Genomic DNA, 23719 nt, shown 5'->3' with positions numbered 1-23719 from the left:
ATTCCTGAATAATTATAGACAAATACACTATGACATAGAAAAACCGAACTTCAACCTTGGCTTTAGGGTCTGTGTTTAAAGTAAAAGGTTCAGACTGGCTCTCTTAGTTAATAGGTTTACTTAGATGTGTGAACATCCTACAGTGATGATGACTTAGCCTTTTGCAACATCAAGAATATGTAGTAGTTTAAGTGTTAAAAGAGAATTTGACTTAAAGTTATATAATGAGAAATACTACACATGTGTGTACATGTATTTTACTCTAAAGCTAAAAGTTCGGGTTCCTATAGAACTCTGAGAGAGGGAGGTGGTATAGACGACTTCAGCGTGAGACACAATCTGTAGTTCACCGTTTGGCCCCTACCTGCCTCTCCAGCCTCATCTCCTGCTCTCGGGCCCGACCACCTCCAACCACACCAGCCACTCTTGCTTCGTGTCCTGGTATACCGTGCGTCACTGTCTCCTGCCTGGTGCACGTGCTGTCAGCGCTTGCTAGATGCCCTCCTGTTCCCATCTGCCTCTTTATCTTTAATTTGGATTCTTCACAAAAATCCTCCCCTGGAAAGCCCTCTCTGTGGTCTCAGTAGCTGCCCCTTCACTGTCACAGCCACGCACACTTGTACACATTGTTGATCATAGCAGCTGGAGGTAGGTAGTGGTGTTTATTTCCCCCTTTAGCCTGGGAGTTCCTCAGGGTGGGGACTGTGTCTGCCATCTCTCGAGGTCCCTGATGTCTGGCCTAGTGTCTGCCATTTAGTAGATGCTAAATAAATGTTATTTTGACTGAATACTTGGATGTATTTTCTTCTTTTGACTTCAAAATGGAAATTAGTGAACCTGTTCGGAGAGGGAACATGTTATACATCAGCGGCTTTCACCTTGTGAGGACTAGGGAGTGCAGAAGGTGAGTGGGAGCCCCGCCATTTGGAACTGTCAGAGCTGTTGAGCAGCACGGGTGAGGTGGGGGACTAGCTGTGGTCTGAAGAAGGAAGAAGCAAGGGGGTTGCAGAACCTCAGAGCTCACTAGCTCTGTTAAGTTGCTGATTCAGGGCAGCACAGGCAATTATTTGGCAGATAATGAATAATACACTGCTGTGAAAATTGATATGTTTATTTCTTTAGTAATGTTTTGTGAGGAATCATCATAATTAAGATATTGCAACTTTTGTGATAATTACACTTGAACTATACATCACATTGTATTCTCTTTTCTTTAAGATACACTGATTATTTTCCTATACTCATATCTAATTGTATTAGCAGTCATTTCCTCTAAATCATGAGTTCCTTCTCAACTATGAGTTATCTCACTTTTTCTGAGGGTTGGATAATTCTGTTTTGAGTATTCTTACCAGAGTTTTGTATTATAGCAGAGTGATTTTTGTTACCTATGTCCTAGAATGGGCCTGAAAGAGGGGATGATAATGTTTTAGATTCAATATTCTATTTCACAATGTATTTCTAAGAAAATTTTAGTGCACTAAATATAAATACATACATTAAACAACATAGAATATGTGGGTACTATTTTTTTCCTCAGGTCTCACTTCCAAATTTTCTATTTTCTTGGTGGTCGCTGTTAAAATTATTCAGTCAACAAGTGTTTGTTGAGGACTATTAAAAGAATAGGAAATAGTACTTGTAAGTAAAGCACTCACTATCTGCGTTAACACCAGTAGATTGGCACCAAGTACCAGTGTCCTGTAATTTTTAGGAATAAACCTCCTTCAGTGTGCAGAACTGAATAAAGGTGTTACTTTGCTTATCTGCCCTTAAAGAAAAGAGATTCCTTCTCATGCAGAAACAATAGCATTTAAAAACGTATCAATTGCTTTGCAGTGCTACTTATTCTAGACTGAATTTAACCTAAACATGTGTATCTCAGTTCCCATCCTAAGAAATTTAATTACTGAAGAACCTTCTTATAAGATCTATTCATTTATTCATTCAACAAATAATTGTTTACCAAGTGCCAGGCAATCGATTGTTTATTTGTTCCTCCTTTCGGTGAAGGCATCTATCGAGCCTCTGTTCTTTGCAGTGCACTGCACTTCCGATATAGGAGGAGAAGAAGCAGTCCCTTCTCTCTAGGAGCTCATGGTCTAGTGAAAGAAATAAATAAGCAGATACTTATAACAGGGGACATCTAATTGAAACGGGCGCTGTAGTGGAATTGAGTGACATTGTAGTGGCATTGAGTCTTAAAAGAATAAGGCAGATTACCAGGTAGAAGGCAAGGATAGCTTGAAGAGTTCCATTCACAGAGAATAGCATGTGCAAAGGCACAGACAAATGAGAACATGACACATGCAAGAGTTAACTTTGACACAGCTGAATATAGAGTGTGAGGAAGCAGGTGGTGAAAGGTGGGGTGAAGGCCTTAGTTGACATGCTGAGCACTTTGGTGGCAGATTGAAGGGTAGTAGGGAGCAACAGAAAGACTGAAGCTGGAGTGTGATGTGATAGAACAAACCACATCAGAGAATCACCCTGACAGCATTGTGGGGAATGCATCAGAGGGAAGTGAGACTGAAAGCAAAGTTCGGACGCCATCGTAATCCTCCAGGGGAAACGTGATGTGGGTCAGAACAGGACTGCGGGAACTGACTGCCATGAATTAAAGACTTGGTGATGAAATGGGCCTGGGCGGGGGTAGTGCGTAAGCACCATCTCTTAAGATCTGCATTACCATCACCAACATTATCTTTATAAATGAATACCCTATTGAACTCATAATTTGATAATTTAAAGAATGAGCAATTTTACGTCTACAGAACTGTGAAAGTTTAAATCTTTAAAGGTAACATTAGAAAACATTGCTCACCAATTTCAAAAAATTCAGTAATGTTCTAAAATGTCTTTACTCTTTCCCCGTAATGCATGCTCTGACCTCTGAATTCGTTTGTGTCAACTACTTTCGTTCTGTGTTGCCCACACCTGTCAGTCCTTAAGCTCATGTTTCATCACCACCAGGAGACTGTATTGACACCATGTGTTGTTTTATCTGTACTGATGTATACTGACCATACTGCCAGAATAGCCCATACTACCAGTATTATCAGTGTTTCATTAAAGTCCAGTTGGCTATTCATGCAACCATTATTTATATTTGGAAAAACAAAAAAAGGAGATGACCATGTCCCTGTTGTTAACGTTTAGGTTAAGTGAATTCTTGTACTTCTGTTGAAAGTATTAAGACTATAAAAGCTGTTGGGGGTGAAGGTATAGAATAAGTGAAATGTAATGGAATTGTACCTACATTTATGGGTTTTAAAAGTTTTTTTATATTAATAATAGGGCTAAAAGAAACAAAAATAGAATTCTAACACTGGTTGTGTTCAGGTGTTAAATTTAACGGTAAGTTTTCTAATCTCTGTCCAACTTTTTATAATGTGGTTATAATGCTCTCATAATAAAAAAAAAATTACAGTATATCATTGCTACTGTTTCAGAGCAAGGGTATGAAACAATTTGTGTGGAAACATTGTATTGTTTGAATTCAACTGAGGATATATTTCTCCAAAAATAGAGGTTTTCATTTTACCCAGTCTCTACCCCTCCCCAATCCATAACAGATTTAAGTTCTTTAAAAAATTTTCCAGATAAAGATGAATTTGTCCACTTTAAGACTGAAATTCTTGGATACAATTTGCCTTTCAGTCCACCTTAAGATTTTTAATATGCTCTTTAGGCATTTAAAAAAATTATAATAAGGTACCAGCTCAAGCCAGATAATTGAATGCTTTCTCCCCATTCTGCCAAATTGTTGGTTATACATTCTCTTATCAGAAAAATTGCCAACTGTTCTCTCTCGTGCATGTGATCCTTCTTCTACCCTGGTCCCCGCTCCCATAACAGAAATGCAGCACCTCCTTTTGGGACTTAGCTCATTTAAGCCTTACATTTTGCAAGAAAGGTGGTGTTATTCCCATTCACAGATAACACATAAGTTTTGTTCTAATCGGTATGCTGAACTTTTTATGGCAGTTTTCCAAGTGAGATTAGGCAGGGCTGTTGGAGAGTCCAGGTATTGGATGCCTGGAGTGCAGGATCTGTATTTGACTCCTGCCTTTTTCCCGTGCATATAGTAGGCAGGCCCACCTGCTAGTCTTTTGCCACTTCCTTATTTAGCTTCTTTTGAATTATCTTCTCATTTTGGATATTCGTTCTCTGCCTTCTCCTCATTTTGCGTGCTTTTTGGTTTGTTTTAAAAACCAAAGACAAGCCCTTTAATGTTCCATCTTGATGTTGTAACTGTAACCCTCATGGCCACAGCAAGTGCGGAGATATTGTGAACAATGTGAGTGAGACACTATCTTTAGGCTTTTTCAGTTAATGCTTAATTTTTAAATGTAGAGATGATGTAAAAGGATGAAGCTGGGGAGTATGAAGAACGTGGAATTTGTGTTATTCAAAGAAAGTAAAATTTTAATTACATTTAGCAAAGTCTGTTTTAAATGTTTATGGCAGAATAGCAGACCAACGTAGTTTCTGCATTTGTCCATCATAGTACAATGAACGGTCACATTGCTATTCCTGCAATGAGTAGGGGCATAGAACTACCTGAACAACTTCTCCAGGCCATCTCCTCGTGTTTCCACTTGTTCCTTCAGTGCGTGGACCTGAGCTGTAATGAGCTAAGCGAAGTCACTTTACCAGAAAACCTGCCTCCAAAACTGCAAGAACTAGACCTGACTGGAAACCCCCGACTTGCCCTCGATCACAAAACCCTGGAGCTGCTGAAGTAAGTATTTTGTGAAGTGCTACAGCCCCATCGCTATTCACTGAAAATGACATTTATCACTTAGTCAGAACATTAAATGGAATATGAAGCATCTGTTGACTTATTAGGTCTATCTACACACATTTGAAGTGAAGTGATTTGTGAGTCTGTAGTTCACCAAAATGGACGAATGGCCAAAAAAATTTTCAAATAATTGGTTACTCGTGTCCTTTCAGAAAGTTTTTGAGAAAGTGTCCAGACAAAAAGAGATGAGAATAATGAAACCAAAGAGGAAAAGGGGGATTTAAAGACACAGGAGAGAGCAGTGAACAACCAAGAAGTAAATGTACATCTCGGTTACGAATAATATGGTGTGATGCTTAATGCAAATGTTACAAAGGGATTTTGCAAGAGATTCATAATGTGGAGTAAATGAACAATTTGGAACTAAAATTCAGGTTATTTAAACAAAACTGAGAGAGTGGGGTAGTTAGATCCTGCTAAGTTGTCTTCCTGTTTTGGGAAGAGAGTTCATTGGTACTGTCTCATGTTTTCTGTTGATGGAGAATAACAGGTTGGAGTTCACTATGTAAAACATTAAAGTTAACCTTGTTAGAAAAGGTCTCTTTATAACAGTGTTCATCACAGAACTCTAAATATCAACAGTGAAACTAGAAAGATATTCATCTTGGTAGTTAAGATATTAAAATCATGTGTAACTGTAAAAAAAAATTAAATTATGCTTCACATAATAAATATTATACAGCTACTAAAAACAATGATGTGGAGTTATATTATTAACTTGAAAGATCTCTGCATATGACGTTAGGTGAAAAGAAAGTTTACAAAGAAATTTGTATAGTGTAATCCTGCTTTTTGTAACATAAATTTGTGTGCATTTGGGTATGTGTGCGTGTGTGTGCACATGCACAACTAGAAAATTCCTAAAAGGATATAAAACAAAATGTTAAAATGATGCTGTTCTCTGGATAATATAATTATGGATGGTCTTTACTTGCTTCTTTAAATTTTTCTGAATTTTCAGAAGTTTTTGCAATGTATCTTAAAGTAACAGTCCTAGACATCGACACACATTAGACATTGTGTATGCCATCTGTGCTTAAACCCTGTTGTAATATCTGTTGCTGAAAGTCATCTTCCAATATCTTAGAAAAAACTGAAAAGGGTGAAGAATTTTGGAAAGAAGAGTAACTGGTGGTCCATTATTATTATCCTAGGCTTTAGTACATATCAAAATTTGAAAATCACCTAAGGTGATTCCTGGTTGGAATTGGCTTAATTAGTGCCTGTTTGTTGATATTTTAAGTACTTAATGAGAAAATTGATTTAGTTGAAGAATATTGCCTAAGTACAGTGTCCTCGGGAAGCCACGGGGACCCAGGCTCTCTCCGCTGTGTATCAGTATGTAAAGCCTTGGCCCAAATTCCTCAGTGTGTCCAGACCTTAGTTTTCTCATCTCTTAGGGAGGATGGCCTACACACTCTCTAAGGGACTTCCAGAACTAAGAATACATGGATTAGCAAAACATATTTCATCTTTATAACGGGTAACTTTTTGAGTTTTTACAAATATGACATAATTTTATGATAAAAATAATTATATAAAAATCTGTTAATAAATGGAAGTAGCTGTTTGGAGAAAAATAAAAGTTGAATTTTTATTGCACACCAACATAAATTCCAGCTAAATTAAAGAGTTAAATACATAAAATGAAATAATTTTTAAAAGTAAGAAGAAATCATATGGATATATTTACAAACCAGAAAAGGACTTTTTAGGCCAGAAAAGGGGGTGGGGGAAATCACAAAAGAAGTCAATATGTATAGAGTGGTTTTGATATTTATGTTATGTATATTTTTATGTAAAAATACTTTTTTTACATAAAAGTTTTAGATATCTATTCCAAAAGCTATCAAAGGTAAATCTAAAAGGCAAATGATAAACTGAGAAGAAACGTTGGCAAAAAATAAGAAAAATAAAGCATTAATATTCTTAATAGAAAATGTTCTTATGAGTCAGTAGTGATAAGTACTCACTCAAGCAGAAAATAAGTGAAGGATATTAACATTTAATAAAGTATGGATAGTTACATGAAAAGATCATATTCAGCCTTATTAGTGTATCAAGGAAATATTAAATAAAATATTTAAATGATAACATTTTTCTCCCTCAAATTGGTGTTGATGGAGGGTTGTAAATCGATATAACTTTTTAAAAAAGCTTTTGGCCCTGTGTATCAAGCTTTTAAAAGTATTCATATACTTAGACCAAGGTTTTCTGTGGTAAAAATTTATTCTAAAAATTAATCAGAGATATGGTATTTATTTTAGGTACAGAGATAGTCATCAAGATATTTCTAATTAAATTTAGGATGAATATAAAATGACATGGAGAAATGTTCATGATGTAATTAGAAAAAAGATGCAAAACCATATATATAATAGAATGACCCCATTATTATATAGGCATAAGACAGTATCTGTTAAAATTCTCTACCAAAGGACATATGTTACTGGAGTGGCCAGAGCTACTACAGTGAAGCACATGTGTGCTCTCAGATTAAAAAAAAAATTAGTAACGGACAGTGAAATCATAACACTCTTAGGTAAAAACGTTACCCTCTGTTTAATATCTAGAAGGTTGTGGCTTCTTAATAACTTGGGAGAGTTTCCACATCTAATGTATTACTTGCTCTTTTAGAGGCTTGGCCTATTTGTGCTACATGAGGCAGGGTTAGGCCATATGGCAACTGTTCCGTGTGACTGAGCTCCGGCTCCCAGATTCCCTCAGACTAATTTCAAGATGTACGAGAGTCAACATCCAGGTCACTTCAGACAGCTGCTCGGTCACACTGTGTTCAGCTTGGCGGAAATGAGAGATTGCTGCTTCACTAGAAAGGATTATGGGGGAGTTTAAGGATTATTTTTTTCTTTAATAATCAGGCTAGGAAATGGAATTATTTCTTTGAAGGCTCCCTGTTCTGTAAAGAGTATAAATGTCTTTAGAAAGGAGTCTTCCGTTTTTCTCCAGAACTCAGAAAGGTAGGAAAAATGTAGGGAGAACCTTAAGGTATGCCTTAAGAAACCCATTGTGTTGCTTACCATTGTACGTGGATCAAATTTGGTACCAGGTCATATGGAAAGCAAACAACAGCAGACTATCTTTTTAAATACACCTTTTATTGATGGGTTTGAAAGGAGGATATATCGCCCTGCTGTAAAATGAGGTATTTGATTTTGAGGTTTTCTGTTGACACTACCTATGATTTTTATGTTTTTCAGCTTTTTTAGGATAAAGGAAAAGGTGAATGTTTTCTGGTAATTAAGAGTAGAAATTTTTCTTTAATGAAATATTTTTAAATTAAAAAGAAATTGCCACCAAATATGTCTAGAATCAAAGTGAATATTATTAGACATTGATTTACTTCTGAGTTGAATGGTTCTTAGGAAAGGTATTCAGTATTTATTATATTTTGGAGTTAATGAATGCCAACAGATAATTTAAATTCTTGGGCTCAGGACAAAATTGTTTAGGTGTTAAGAGATATACATAATTCTGTTTCTCTTGTTTAAGTAAGGGGGGAAAAAACTAGTGGCAATTTACAAATAGGGATTTATCTCACCATGTGGTAGGCGGCCTTTTAAAAACCTGCTTCACATCTGTATGACTTCCTGTTTGTGAGCACTGAACGCTTTCTAGTAGGCTGGTTTTTAATGAACTGCATTTGAAGGTTTACTCTTTTAATATTTCTGTTTTGGGTCCTTTTGGACCAGTTATAGCATATGAGAGCTGAGGTGAGATAAGAATTTGTCTCCCAGTTTATTTATATGTAGTTAATGTGTAATTTATTGAATACCCCTCATTTACTTCATAATTTTATGATATTGGTCTCAGCATGGTTGTGCAGGTGAGGAAAGAATTGGAAGCTTCAGGGGATAGCAAGTCCCCAGTAATATCTGTGACATATTTGAAGGGGTGATGTGGGCAGATACTGGATTTGAGGATGAGTGTTGCAGAATTCTCTCATATGATCCAAACACAGTACAGTCGTGGCTTGGGTTTCATTCTTTTCAAATCTGGGCTTCATGTTGTGAGAATACACCTAACTTAATAGTTAAAGTTTCTTTTCTCATGCCAAGGTTGAGAGCTGTCCCTTTCATCCCCAGGAGAGAGTAGCCATCTAGGGGTGGTGTGTGTGTGTGTGAAAGTGCCTAATAACTGACATTTGATGCTGATAAAACTAATTTTCATGCTCTGTATATATGCCCCTTTGTTTTCATTATGATGAGTAGCTAGTTCTTGTTGCTGATAAATATTTCAGACACATTAAACACAAATGGTAAGTACAGAGTGCTTAGGTGTTTTTCATTTCTCAGGTAAAGGTAGCAATTTGCACATGTTCTGTTTTAATGATTCCTGGCCCCTCCGTTTCTCTGGTTAGTAATATCCGCTGTTTCAAGATTGATCAGCCTTCGGGAGGCGATGCATCTGGAGCCCCAGCTGTCTGGAGCCATGGCTACACCGAAGCTTCAGGGGTGAAAAACAAGTAAGTGGGGTGAAACTTTGGAGTGAGAACCGCCGCCCGCCCGCCCGCCCGCCCGCCTCCCTGCTTTAGTGGGGTAGAAGCCCAGTGCTAGCACACACTTTCCCCGTGTCACATTTATTTCAGCATGTTTCCCCAGAGTGAGGCCACCTCATGACTTAGGCTGGAACATTAGGCTAAGCCCTGCTTGGCATCACATACTCTCTCTTTGTGAGGATGTTGCTAGGATACGGTGTAACGGACACATTATATCTATGTGAGACTCCAGTGTTTGGAGAAGGCAGAAGTATTGAAATGCATCCCTGCTCCTTTGAAAAGCCCCTTTATCTTTCTCTGAAGCCTGTTTACCAAGCAAAACAGGGATAGTATTAAAGGAGTAGAAGTAGCCTTGATTGTCCATATTCGAGATCCCTTATGTTATTGACAGTCACTGTTTCTGTGGAGCTGTTTTTTACAGTCTAAATTACCTTGTCAGGAGTTTGATGTCCATTCCCTGTAATGTCAGCTGCTTGTCTTGCCATCAGGTCTTGTCCATCTTAATTTCTTTTTCTTCCCTATTTTCACCAACCTTCCCTGTCTCAGATGCAGATGTTGATTTCTTGAGAATTGTAATCCAGCTCTTCAGGCTTGGTTGCTTTTTATGAAGGGGTGCTGATAATCAGTACTAGAAAAGCAAAGGATCCTATAAATTAGAATAGTCATAATTTAATTAGCTAAGGTAGAAGAACATAAAATATTGAGAGCAGGGGAAGAACAGGAAGCGGAGGATGATCCCATAATAGCTAACAGCATTCAACCCTGGGTGCACATTAGAATCAGTCAGGTGAGGAACTTTAAAGACCATTTTCCAGCCTAGGCCCGTTAAATCAGAATGCTTTAAAATCTCCCCCAGGTGATTCTTTTTTTTTTTAATTAATTAATTAATTTATTTATTTATTTATTTTTGGCTGTGTTGGGTCTTCGTTTCTGTGCGAGGGCTTTCTCCAGTTGCGGCAAGCGGGGGCCACTCTTCATCGCGGTGCGCGGGCCTCTCACTGCCGCGGCCTCTCCCGTTGCGGAGCACAGGCTCCAGACGCGCAGGCTCAGTAGTTGTGGCTCACGGGCCTAGCCGCTCCGCGGCATGTGGGATCTTCCCGGACCGGGGCACGAACCCGTGTCCCCTGCATTGGCAGGCGGATTCCTAACCACTGCGCCACCAGGGAAGCCCCCCCAGGTGATTCTAATGTGCATCCAGGATTGAGAACCACTGACTAGCTTGAATACCCTTCATGGAAAATAAAAGGTGGAATTGTGGTTGCCATGCTGACTGCTTTTCCTTGGGTCAGAAAACAGAATGAACTCACATTGTGCGTCTGACGCATTGATCCTGTCTTCTTTCCCTGAGAGTGTGCTTTGGCATATTAGAGAAGACGTAGCCCCCATTTCAACATCTCTGTTCCATTTGCCCCCCCCAAAACAGGCAGAATAACCAGTTGTGTCTGGGCTCTGACTGCTTATTTCTATGTACTTTGTACTGTATATCATTATATTTGGGGGAGAGAGGAAGAAACTATACGTTCTTTGGAACACTCAAAGTTCCTTTCTAGAGATCTTTCTTTTTTTAGATTAAAAGATCTTCTGTCTTACTTATAAACACCAGTATGTGAAACTGCTCTCTAATTCCAGAACACTGATGTGAAATCCAAGATTGGTTTTTAAACCTCTCTGGATATTAAAATGTATTATCTACTCATGTATATTAATGAAGCAGTGACCAGTTAGGTATTTTTTCCTACATAATTCCCCCTTCCACAATTTCTTTTTAAAAAATTTTTTGCTATATTGAAGTGTAAGATAAACGGTAAGCATACAACTCTATGAATCGTCCTTAAGTGAACCAGCACCTAGATTGAAAAATAGAACATTACCAGCACCTCAGAAATCCCATGCCATCCCTGGCCCTCACTTAATTTTCCTTTGCTTTTTTACCCTTTGGTTTTGCCAGCAGAAGTTTCTCAAGAGTTTTCTTTTTGAATTGTGGATAAAGTAGATATATAAGCAAGAAGCTTGCTGCTTTGAAGGAAGGAGAGATCTGCAGTTGTCCCTGCCCCCAAATCTCAATAGACATCTATTCTCTTCTCTCCCTCCCACTTTCCCCTATGGGTACTGGTGCTGTGTTGCCTCCCTATCAGGTCATTTCAGATCCTTTGGGAAAATCCAAGCAGGGAGCTGCAATCCTATAATTTAGGTTCTTCCTCAGACTAAAAAACAAACAGGAAGCTTCAGCGGAAAAAAAAAATCACCTGTACTTTTAAAACACGTTATTTTTTTCATACCCCCTGCCCGATTCTTTCTAGCAAGGGAAGCCTACAGAGGAAGACAGAATTATAAGATGATTTAATATTATATAATTAAATTTTACTTTGCCACTAATTGTCATATAACTAGGGATGACTTTTTTTTTCTTTAATAAATGGAGGCAAGAATTTCAAAGTACTGAGGTAAGAGCCAGATTTCCTGGCTTTGAATCTGGGCTCTATACTTTTTTGCTATGTGACCTTGAGCAGTTACTCAGTCTCTCTTTAGCTTACTTTCCTCGTCAAAAATACTATTTGTCCTTATAGGGTTATTGTAAGGATCCACTGATGACACGCGTGAAGAACTTAGAATAACGTGTGCTATATAGTAAACTCTATTTAAATGTTAGTTATTATTATCATTAATGATAATGATTATTACTATTGTTATTTATCCCCAAACTCCTTAAGATCAGGAATTATATTTTTAGGTTCATACCGCTGTTACCTAGCCATGATACATATTAGGTGCTTAATAACTTTTTTCTTTTCATTAATTTATACACAGTAAGAAGGTATAATTTATATTCAACAAAATTCACCCTGTTTAGTGTACAGCTCTGCAAGTTTTGATGAAAGAGTATCATTGTGTAATCACCATTATAATCAGATTATAGAACAGTTCCTCAAAATGCCTCCATGCCCCTCTGTTGCAAATTCTTCTCCCCACTCCCAGCCCCTGGCAACTCCTGATCTGTTTTTTGTTCCATTAGTTTTGCCTTTTCTAGAATGTCATATAAATGGAATTACACAGTATATAGCCTTCTCAGTCTAGCTTCTTTCACTTAGCATCATGCATTTTAGATTCATTTGTGATGTTGCATGTGTTAGCAATTTGTTCCTTGTTACTGCAGAGTATTATTCCATTGCGTGAATATGTTACGGTTTGTTTATCCATACACAACTTGAAGGATAAATTATTTAGATTGTTTCTATTTTTTAGCAAATACAAATACAAATCCCATAAACATATAAACCTGCATACAGGTTTTTGGGTGAACAAATGTTGTCATTTCTCTTGGGTGAATACCTATGAGAAGGATTGCTGAGTCGTTATGGTAAGTATATATTTAATTTTATAATAAACTGCCAAACTGTTTCCCAAAGTGGCTGTACCATTTTGCATTCCCAGCAGCAATGAACGAGAGTTCTCGTTGCTCCACATTCTCACCAGTACTTGTAAGATCAGGTGGTGGCAGTGGTAGTAGTGGTTTTGATCATTCTAATAGTGATATTTCATTGTGGTTTTAATGTTTATTTCCCTAGTGACTAATGATTGTTGATCATCTTTTCACATGCTTATCATCCATACCTATATCTTCTTTGGTGAGAGTGTAATCTTTCACAATTAAATATGGTGTTAAAAGTGTTTTTGTAGACTTCCTTTATCAAGTTAAGACAATTCCCTTCTATTCCTAGTTTGCTAAGAGTTTTTATAATGTGTATCAGATTTTGTCATAGGCTTTTTCTGCATCGAGATGATCATATTTTTTCTTTCTTAGTCTGTTGATGTAGTGAATTACATTGATTTTAAAACGTCGAATCAGCCTTGCATTTTCAGGAAAAAATTCCCCATGGTCATGATGTATTACCCTTTTTTATATGCTGCTGGATTCAGTTTTCTGGTAATTTGTTGAGCATGTCTGTATTCACAGATTAGCCTGTAGTTTTCCTTTCTTGTGGTGTCTATGTCTGGTTTTGGTATCAGCGTGATGCTGGCCTCATAGAATGAGTTGAGGAGTATTTCCTCTTCTTCAGTTTTCTGGAAGAGTTTGGAATTTATATTATTTCTTCCTTAAATGTTTGGTAGCATTTACTAATAAATCCCATCTGGGCCTGGAATTTTCTTTGGTTTATAACTAAACATACAATTTCTTTAACATAGGATTATCTCTTTCTTCTTGAATGAACTTTGGTAATTTATGTCTTTCAGAGAATTTATGCATTTTCATCTAGTTTTCAAATTTATTGGCGTAAACTTGATCATAATATTCCATTATTCTCCTTTTAATGTGTATAGGATCTGTAGTGATGATGTCTCTCCCCTCTCTCATTCCTGATATATTTGTCATTTGTCTGTTTATCCTGATCAAATTGGTTTGAGTTTTATCAGTTTTATTAATATTCTCAAAGAACCAGCTTTTGGTTTTATTGATTTTTCTGTTGTTTTCTGTTTTCTATTTCATTGACTTCTGCTTTTATTTTTATTATTTCCTTTCTGCTCGCTTTGGGTTTGTTTTGCTCTTAATTTTCTAGCTTCTTAAGGTAGAAGTTTAGGTCATTGATTTGGGCTTAAGATATTAATATTCTAGCATTTAGAGCTATAAATTTCCTTCTAAGCAATTTTTCCAATATGGTTAGAGGTCATACTCTGAATCAGTTGAATCCTTTAAACTTACTGAGACATTTTCTGGACCAGAATATAGTTTATCTTGGTAAATACTCTGTGTGCATTTGGAAAAAATCTTGGGTAGGGTATCACTTAGATCAAGTTGGTTGATAATGTTGTTCAAGTCTTAAATATCCTTACTGAGTTTCTGTCTACTTTTCCATCAGTGACTGAGAGACTATAACTATAGTTTTATCTGTTTCTCCTTGTAGTTCTCTCAGTTTTTGCTTCATGTATTTCCAAGCTCTGTTATTAGGTTCATAAACATTTAGAATGTTATAGCATTGTGATGAACTGACCCCTTTAACATTATGAAATGACTCTTTGTTTCTGTAATATTCTTTGTGCTGAAATATATTTTGTCTGATATTAATGTAGCTATTCCAGCTTTCTTTTGATTAGTGTTTAGCATAGTTGACCCTTGAACAACACGGGGGTCAAAAAACACAGTCAAAAATCCACACGTAACTTTACATTCAGCCCTTTGTATCCGAGGTTCCACATCCGCAGATTTAACCAACCACAGATTGTGTAGTACTGTAGTAGTATTTAGAGGAAAAAAATCAGCATATAAGTCGACCTGCACAGCTTAAACCCATATTGTTCAAGGGTCCACTGTATATCATTTTTTATCCTTTTGCTTTTAAGCTATTTGTCTCTTTATTTATTTTATTTATTTTTTTAATAAATCTAGATTTTTTTGTAGTAAGTGTATTTCATTTATTTATTTGTTTGTTTATTTATTTAGGCTGTGTTGTGTCTTCGTTGCTGCATGGGCTTTCTCTAGTTGCAGCGAGCGGGGGCTACTCTTTGTTGCGGTACGTGGGTTTCTCATTGCGGTGGCTTCTCTTGTTGCAGAGCTCGGGCTCTAGAGCGCAGGCTCAGTAGTTGTGGCGCACGGGCTTAGTTGCTCCATGGCATGTGGGATCTTCCCAGACCAGGGATCGAACCCATGTCCCCTGCATTGGCAGGCAGATTCTTAACCACTGTGCCACCAGGGAAGCCCCTGTCTCTTTATATTTAAAGTGTATTTCTTACAGGCAGTATTTAGTTAAATCTTGCTTTTTTATATAATCTGACTTTCTGTCTTTTTGGGTGGTGTTTAGACCATTTTTATATTTAATGAAGTTATTGATATGGTTAGGTTTAAATCTGCCAATTTACTAGTATTTGTTTTCTGCTTGTCTCATCTGTTCTTTATTCTCTCTCTTTTTCTTCATTCTTTCGGATTGAATATTTCTTATTCCATTTTATCTCCTTTATTCTTATTAGTTCTACTTGTGTGTGTGTGGTTTGTTTAGGGTTTATAGCGTAACCTTTACCTTATTAATTAATAAGGTTTACCTTCAAGTAATATATCATTTCACGTGTATTATAAGAACCTTACATTGTGTACTTCCATTTCCCCTCTCCTAGTCTTTGTGCTCTTGTTGTCATGTGTTTTACTTCTACTTTTGTTGTAAACCCCAGGATACATTGTTAAAATTTTTACTTTAAACAGTTATTCTAAAGTAGTGTTTCTCCACTTCAGTATTATTGACATTTTGAGCCAGATAATTCTTTGTTGTTGTGGGGCAGGGGAAGGAGGGGGTGCCCTGTGTATTGTAGGATATTTAGCAGCACCCCTGGCCTCTACCCACTAAATGCCAATATTACCACCACTCCCAATCGTTACAAGCCAAAATGTCTCCTGGGGGCAAAATGTCCCCCGTTGAGAACCACTGTTCTAAAGTGATTTTTAAAATAAGAAAAAGAAAATGTTTATATTTACTCACCTATTTGTCATTTCCAATACACTTCATTCTTTTATGTAGATCCAGATTTCCATCTGGTAGTATCATTTTCTTCTGTTTCACGTAGTTCCTTTTACATTTCTTGTAGTGGTTGTCTTTTATTTGTGCGTCTGAAAATGTCTTTTTTGCACCTTTACTTTTGAAAGCTATTTTCACTGGTTTAGAAATCCAGGTTGACAGTTTCTTCCCATCAGTAGTTTAAAGATGTTGCTCCGCTGTCTCCTGCACTGCTTCTGATGAGAACTCTGCTGTCATCCGTCCTTTGTTCCTCTGTAGGATATGTTGTTCTCTACTCCCCAAACCCCGCCTTTATCCCTGGTTTTCAGCAATTTGATTTTGATGTGCCTCAGTTAAGTTTTTTTACTTGCTTTTACTTACTGTTTGTCGAGCTTCTTGTATCTGGAGGTTATAGTTTTCATCAGATTTGAAATATTTCCATCCATTGATTCTTCAAAACTTTTTTCTGTCTGTCTCTCTTCTGTTTTGAAGACTCCAGTCCCCTGTGTGATGGGCTGCTTGAAGTCATCTCACCAGTTACTGATGCCCTGGCTTTCAATTTTTCTCCTAGTCTTTTATTCATTTTGGACAATTTATGGGACACAGTTAAATTACTTGGAAACAGTCTGATTAAGTGGAGAGACTGTGCAGGCCTCTAGAGCGCCCTGTGCGGCTCTCCTCCCACCAGTATATACTTTTCCTGTACTTTTCCTAGTGTTTTAGTTGTTACTCCATTTTTGCTCCATGTGGAAGTTCTCCTTGATAAATGTTTTGTGAATGAATGTGAACATATGCATTCATAATCTGGTGTTATTTCCCATGCCTCCTACTGTCTTTCTTTCACTACCATTTAAAAATAAAATCATCAGAAGAGAAGAGTGGGGGAAAGCCATGAAGCATAAATATGTGCTTATCATTTTTCTTCACTCACAGAAATTAGTTGATATAAATTAGCTGGGGTTAGTTTACCTATTCTTAATCTATGTGGAGTCAAGAAGAAAGAGACAAGACTGGATTAAGCAAATCTGAAAAAAACTCAGTTGGTTTGGGCATGGAGAAGGAATGATGAGTCAACTTAGCACAAAGCATTCTTGCTTTGCAGGTTGTGTGTTGCAGCCCTGTCAGTGAATAACTTCCGTGACAACCGGGAGGCCCTGTATGGTGTATTTGATGGAGACCGGAACGTGGAGGTGCCCTACCTTCTCCAGTGTACCATGAGTGACATTTTGGCGGAAGAGCTGCAGAAAACAAAAAACGAAGAAGAATACATGGTCAATACGTTCATTGTTATGCAAAGGTAAAACTTAGAGCACCTGCCCTGTGTTTTCTTGCTCTTCTTTGAGTGTTTGCCATCTGGTTAGAAAAACAGGTGTCCAGTAATCTCAAAGCCTGTTGTTGAATATGCGTGATTCAAGATGCATTCAGGCGATTTGGTTTTGCCCAAGTATCCGGGCTGGACTGTGTTCCGTTTGAGACACACTGATGTTCAGACAACTTTGTTGGAGGCTGAGTCAGTGACAGGAATTCAGTTTCTCCCAGAACCGGTCTCATAGGCCTGTCGTGATTCCAGATTTTCACCAGATCGTTTACGACACACTCCCCTCACCCCAAATCATGTGAGCGCCAGACACTCTTTAGACCTTCTGGCGTGTGGACTGCTCTTTGAAATGGACTGTTTCCATCTCGGTTTGTTCCCCCTTATGAAACACTGTCACTGATTCAAGAAGTGCCAACCTTCGAGAACTTGAGATGGTCAAATTTTAGGCCAGGAGTTAAATCATTCTTCATATATTGTTTTTCCCCCTTTATTAAATGTTCAGTGTTACTAGTAGAATCCTAGGCCATTCCCTAGAGCTTTTGGTCACCATGGAAGTTGTGGAATGTTGTTTCTAACTATGAGGGCTGCATGTTATGAGCATTCCCACATTCGAAGAATTGCTCGCTCTTTTGTCACTTTAAAGGCTTTGTAGGTTGTAAAGGAACTGCGTATTAATATTGTACTGCAAACACTTGCTCTTGTGGGACCAGGAAGTGGAGAGTGCTCTAAAGGTCATGGGAACAATGACTATCTTTTCTCTTTCTCTCCCTTTTCCCTGCCTTGATAATCTGCCAGAGGAAGTATCTTTGCAACAGGAGTAGAAAAAGTGTCTGCTAAGGAATGCTGGCCCAGAGAAGCCTTGAAAGTTCCCCTAAGTCATGAATACTCTTGAAGAGCTCATTAGAGGCAAGCCCAGTGGGGTTCTTTGCTACCCGACTCACCTGTCTTTCAGATTCTCTAGTGGGCATGTGCAGTTAATAATTGATGCTGGTAACAGTTAATATTTAGTGAGCCCTTAATATATACCAGTCATTGTTATAAATACCTTAATGCCATAAGGTATAAGACAGGGACATCTATCTACTTTGCTGTTTTGACCACCATCTTGTTTTAGGAAAAAAGCCAACACATTTCATATATACAGACACACGTAACACACACACACACACCCTTCACACACTCCTAAGCGGTCTACTTTTTATAGACTCTCAAACACTGGATGAGAATTAAGAACTTAAGAGCCTCAGACTCTGATTACTAGCTGTACTTCTCACAAATACCATCCTAATTCTGGCTTTGCTGGGAGGAATCATTGTGCCTTTGACAGGAAGAAAGCAGTGCTGCCTTGGCAGGGCCTAAAGTCCAGTCTGGTCGTAGATGTGCAGAAATTGGAGTTTAGAGACCCAGATTGTCAGCCCATCTCTAGGTCATTTGCTTGCCTCTTACTTTCCCTGTTGGTTAACAGGATGTGGGGTGTGTGGCGATCTTTTCAGTCCTCAGGAGAACTCTGTGTTCTCTGTGCCTGACATCCTAATTTATGTGAACAGGCAGCCCCGGTTTCCATCGCTAGTGGTGCCCCTTGCCTAACCTAGACAGGGTCTGCCCTTGTAAACGGGGGCGTCTGTCCATCTTAACCTTCTGTACCACCCAGGATCCGTCTGGGAGGCACTGCCATCTGTGGGGCTTCTGAGAAGAGTTCTTACCTCCTTTTGATTGTTAGAACTTGCAGGTGTCTTGTGTATTCAATATGTGTATGGACTGATGGTGAATAAAAGCACTTTGGAGCTTCATTACTAGAATGTCCTTTCTGTGAATATTCTAGAATAGACATCACTCATCTAGAAAGTCTGCACTGTATAGGACAAGAATATGAATGGTGCAGTACTTGAAAGCATGTCCCAGCAAACATCCTAATAGAGAGGGTGGTCAGGTAATTCTGAAGTGTCAGTGGGTGTAGTGTGTTTACACCTGCTCCTGTTAAGTGGTCACTCCGGCTGTCCTCTCTCGGGAGCAGAGGGGATTTAGAGAGGGGGATGAAGAGAGAAGCGGTCATTCCCGCTGTCTTTGGGGCACGCCGATACGGGAGTGGCAGGCTGGATGCAGCAGGATAAGGGCTCCTTTATTCCACAGCAGCTCCTTGGGTCTTTCGTGGTGAAGTGACACCTGCCCCAGTTGTGAGCAGACACCTCTCCGTGTGTGTGTGTGTGTGTCTGTGTGTGTCAGATTCCACAGGCTCTTTTCCTGAGTTGAGCAGTGCCTGCGTTGGTGAAAGAGGCCTGGTGGAGCCCCAAGTTCTGTTTTTCCTCCTAGCCCCGTCCAGTGGTACAGTCTGGCAAAACTACATGTGACGGGTGTGTGTGGGTTTTTACCCCGTCTCTTCGTTTTCCAGGAAGCTTGGAACTGCTGGACAGAAACTTGGAGGTGCTGCTGTCCTTTGTCATATCAAGCATGACCCTGTGGACCCAGGAGGACCCTTCACCTTGACCTCTGCTAACGTGGGCAAGTGCCAAACGGTTCTCTGTCGGAATGGGAAGCCGCTGCCTCTGTCCAGATCATATGTTATGAGCTGTGAGGAAGAACTGAAGAGAATCAAACAGCACAAGGCCATTATCACGGAGGTGAGGAAGAGGGATTTTCCTCAGGTTGGGGGAGGACAGGGCCAGGGTCGTGGCAAAATCAGCCAGGGAGCATTTCCCGCCAAAGAACATTCTTTAAACATTGACGTTAAAATTCCAAATCCGTAGTATCGCAGAGCAAACGCTGTGTGTGATATGTCTGAAGACATTATAATATACAGAGTAATAAAATAGTTACCGACGGGCTCTCCGCACCGAGGGCTGTGCCGTGATACCACCTCATCCTCACAGCCGCTCTTCGGAGGCACTTCGGCGGGGGCTGAAGCCCCCAGCCCTGAAGTCACGCCGCTGGTCCTCCTGTCCTAGATCTGCTGCTTGCGGGCTACGACCTTTAAACCTGAAGCCTCAGACTCCTCCTCCATAAAGTGGGCATGGCAGCGTATCTGTCCTGTCTTACGAGGCTCGTGTGCGTATCAGTGTAGATGTAACTAGTAGTGACTTTGGCTCATGCCTCCTGCTCCACTTGAGTAAGGCAGTGAGTGGTTCTCCGCCAGGGGCCGTTTCCCCCCGACAGGACACTTGCTAACGTCAGAGGACACTGTTGTTGTCACAACAGAAATGCTTGGGGCATGCAGCAGGGAGAAGCTAGGGATGCCGCTAGGCATGCTACAGTGCGCAGGACAGCCCCACAGCAAAGAATGATTCGGCCCAAAATGTCAGGAGCGCCGCTGTTGAGAAACACTGGTGTCAGTCTTCGTTACAGAAGATTCCCTGTAGCGCAGCTTCCAGAATGCGCTGGAGGAACTGTGCCCCACTCACTAGCTCATCCTACAGTGTGGGTCACCTGCTGCGCGCCGGAAACGCGATGTGGGCTACAGGCGGGATCCCCGGAGACACACGTCTGCCCCCAGGAGGCGTCCAGTCGTGTGGATGAAAGCCCCGGAAGCATGTGCGGCTCGGGTAGACGGTGGTGAGCGTTTGCAGTCCGGTAGAGAAAGACTGTGACTCCCGGCAGGCTGTGACAAGGGCCGTGGGAAAGATGCAGACGGGATCCACCACGCGGGGCTGGCAGGGGAGGCCGCGCACAGAATGTAGTTCCCTGCTTGTTCTGAGAGCAGAGAGGATTCAAATGGACGCTAGACAGTCTCAGATGGGATTGAATGAAACTATTAAACGTATTGAATTAAATGTTCAGCATTACACGATGCAAAGACTAACCATTTCTGCTACATAAATGCGTCACAGTTGGTGCTTCAGAGGTTTCTCCTGCTTTCTCTGCCTCCCTCTTCCTCGCTTTGTCTGTATCGCTGTGTTGGTTTTTTTAATTTCCCTGCCTTGAGGTATGCCCCCCCCCCCACACACAGACAAAATCATTGATTCTGATGTGGTGAGATCTTAAAGGGTTGGGCAGAACAGCGAGGGTAATTTTTGACAAATTCCACATTTTGGGGAAGAACAAATATATTAGGAGAATTAAGAGCTGGAAATTGTGCTTGAAGCCCCGCTTTAGTAATTTTACTTCGAATTGTGCTGCCTGCTTGTATGCGTGGCGGGATTGTCTGCCGAGCTGGGGGGCGCACTTCCCAAATGAAGGAACGTGGTAGGGTTGGGAAGGGAGCGGGTATTCTCCGGAAGAAACACTTGCTTCGAGGGAGATGGTTAGACCATCACCATTCCCTCATCCCAGACACACATAAAAGTTGTCCTAATGGAGCCTCCTCTGGAAAAGGTGTTAAAAATAGGGGCATGTAGAGGCACGTCCTAGACCCGAGAACCTCAAACTTTAAGAATAAGGAATAGAGCAGGTACACCCTGGGGTTATCTCCCCTCCTCTCCTCCAGCTTCAGAGTAAAGGCTTTTTATTGGCAAGTGGTCTGAAACTTTGGTTTGTGGTTTAAGTGGCGTGAACTCGGCTGGACTGAGGCAGGAGACTTTGTCGTCTCCATTTGCTGCCAGGAAAGCGAGTTCAGGCAAGCGGTAGGAGCTGGCACTTCTCCTTAAGCATCTACCTCTCCAAACGCGATCAGTCATACCCAGCTAGTCACCCCAAGATTTCCCCACCAATTGTTTTTAACCTTCTTACGTTTAAAACAGTGCCTCTCCCCTCACTTCTGGACCTTCAGACATTCCCGCCCCCGGTTGGTTGATGTGCTTTGGGGAGTGACCTAAGATTCCGGGCGTTATCTGGAACGAACCTGCCTCGGGGGCTGCTCTGCACTGGCTCATTCAGCAAGGCTCTTCCTCTCGGGACCCCCGTGGGTTCCAGGAGGCGCTAATCAGCCATGTTGCTGTGTCAGATGATGGTCTGCTTTGGAGATAGACGGGTCCCAATAAAGGGAGTAACTGAGATACTTTCCATTTGTCCCTCCTGCTTCTTACCTGCCCCGGGCTTCTGCCCCAGGGTTCTGATGACAGGTGGGCATGAACCACTCCCAGGAGGGTGGGCAGCCCCTTCCCCTGTGGACCGCGTGTCACACTCCGGTGGTCCCCCAGGCAGGAGGCCCCAGGGAAGCCACACGTCGCCCCGCGTGCTCCGTGGTAACGTCTGTTTGGAAACCCCTCTTCTTCCAGGATGGCAAAGTGAACGGAGTGACCGAGTCCACGCGCATCCTGGGCTACACGTTCCTGCACCCCAGCGTGGTGCCCCGCCCCCACGTGCAGTCGGTGGCCCTGACTCCGCAGGACGAGTTCTTCATCCTGGGCAGCAAGGGCCTGTGGGACAGCCTGTCCGTCGAGGAGGCCGTGGGGGCCGTGCGCAACGTCCCCGACGCCCTGGCCGCCGCCAAGAAGCTGTGCACGCTGGCGCAGAGCTACGGCTGCCGCGAGAGCGTCAGCGCCGTGGTGGTGCAGCTCAGCGTCCCCGAGGACAGCTTCTGCTGCTGCGAGCTCGGCGCCGGCGGGCCCGTGCCGCCGCCCAGCCCCGGCACCTTCCCGCCCTCCGTCAGCATGGTCATCAAGGAGCGGCCCGCCGACGGGCTGGGCGTGCCGTCATCCAGCAGCGGCCTGGCCTCGGAGATGAGCAGCGAGCTCTCCACGTCCGAGATGAGCAGCGAGGTGGGGTCCACGGCCTCGGACGAGCCCCCGCCGGGCGCCCTGAGCGAGAGCAGCCCCGCCTGCCCCAGCGAGCCGCGCTGCTCGCTGCACCCCGCCTGCCCGTCCAGCTCCTTCCAGCGCCAGCTGTCCAGCGCCACCTTCTCCAGCGCCTTCTCCGACAACGGCCTCGACAGCGATGACGAAGAGCCCATCGAGGGCGTCTTCACCAACGGCAGCCGGGTGGAGGTGGAGGTGGACATCCACTGCGGCCGCGCCAAGGAGAAGGAGAGGCAGCAGCTCCTGCTGCAGCTGCCGGCCGAGGCCAGCGACGAGGGCATCGTCATCAGCGCCAACGAGGACGAGCCGGCCCTGCCCCGGAGGGCGGACTGTGCCGCCGTGGGGACCGTGGGGCGCCGGCGGGCTAACGGCTCCGTGGCGCCCCAGGAACAGAGCCACAACGCGATAGAGGTGGCCACGGACGCGCCTCTCCGCAAGCCGGGGGGCTATTTTGCAGCGCCGGCTCAGCCGGATCCTGATGATCAGTTCATCATTCCCCCGGAGCTGGAGGAGGAGGTCAAAGAGATAATGAAACACCAGCAGCCGCCGCCGCCGCCCTCACAGCTCCACGTGCAGCTGCCGCCGCCGCCGCGGCAATGCCCGGTGGACCAGCTGCCAGACTCCTGTGACACACCGCTATGACCCACCGCGCGCTGCTTCCAAATAAACTAACCAACAAAGGCTGAGTTGCCAGAGCCTCCCGGGCTCCCATTAAACCAGGGGTTTACTCCACACCCTTCTCCCAGACGCTTTCCCAGCCTGTCTTTGCAGCCAGTCTGTAGGGTCCCCTTCTGTTGGTCATTTTTTAAAATAATTACCACTTTTCTTCTCGTGATGCTGTACCAATATGATTTAAATTTGTTAACTTCTTCCCCTAACATATCAGATGTGTAAAGACAAAGAACAAAAGGTTTAATATATTACAGAGAAACA

General features: G+C 41.7%; 1 protein-coding gene across 1 annotated transcript in view; it reads left to right on the top strand.

The window, feature by feature from the left end:
• PHLPP1 (PH domain and leucine rich repeat protein phosphatase 1) overlaps positions 1-23719 on the top strand; it is a 214181-nt gene extending 190462 nt beyond the window's left edge. The window contains exons 13-17 of the mRNA XM_057526990.1: positions 4614-4744; positions 9186-9290; positions 16905-17099; positions 19510-19738; positions 22268-23719. Of these exons, the coding sequence (XP_057382973.1) occupies positions 4614-4744; positions 9186-9290; positions 16905-17099; positions 19510-19738; positions 22268-23428 (1821 nt within the window). The 3' untranslated portion in view covers positions 23429-23719. The remainder of the gene's footprint in view (positions 1-4613; positions 4745-9185; positions 9291-16904; positions 17100-19509; positions 19739-22267) is intronic.

Source organism: Balaenoptera acutorostrata, chromosome 13 (assembly GCF_949987535.1).
Source record: "Balaenoptera acutorostrata chromosome 13, mBalAcu1.1, whole genome shotgun sequence".
Taxonomy (NCBI): Eukaryota; Metazoa; Chordata; class Mammalia; order Artiodactyla; family Balaenopteridae; genus Balaenoptera; species Balaenoptera acutorostrata.
The sequence above is the reverse complement of the archived record's forward strand: the minus strand, read 5'-3'. Positions and strand labels throughout refer to the sequence as shown.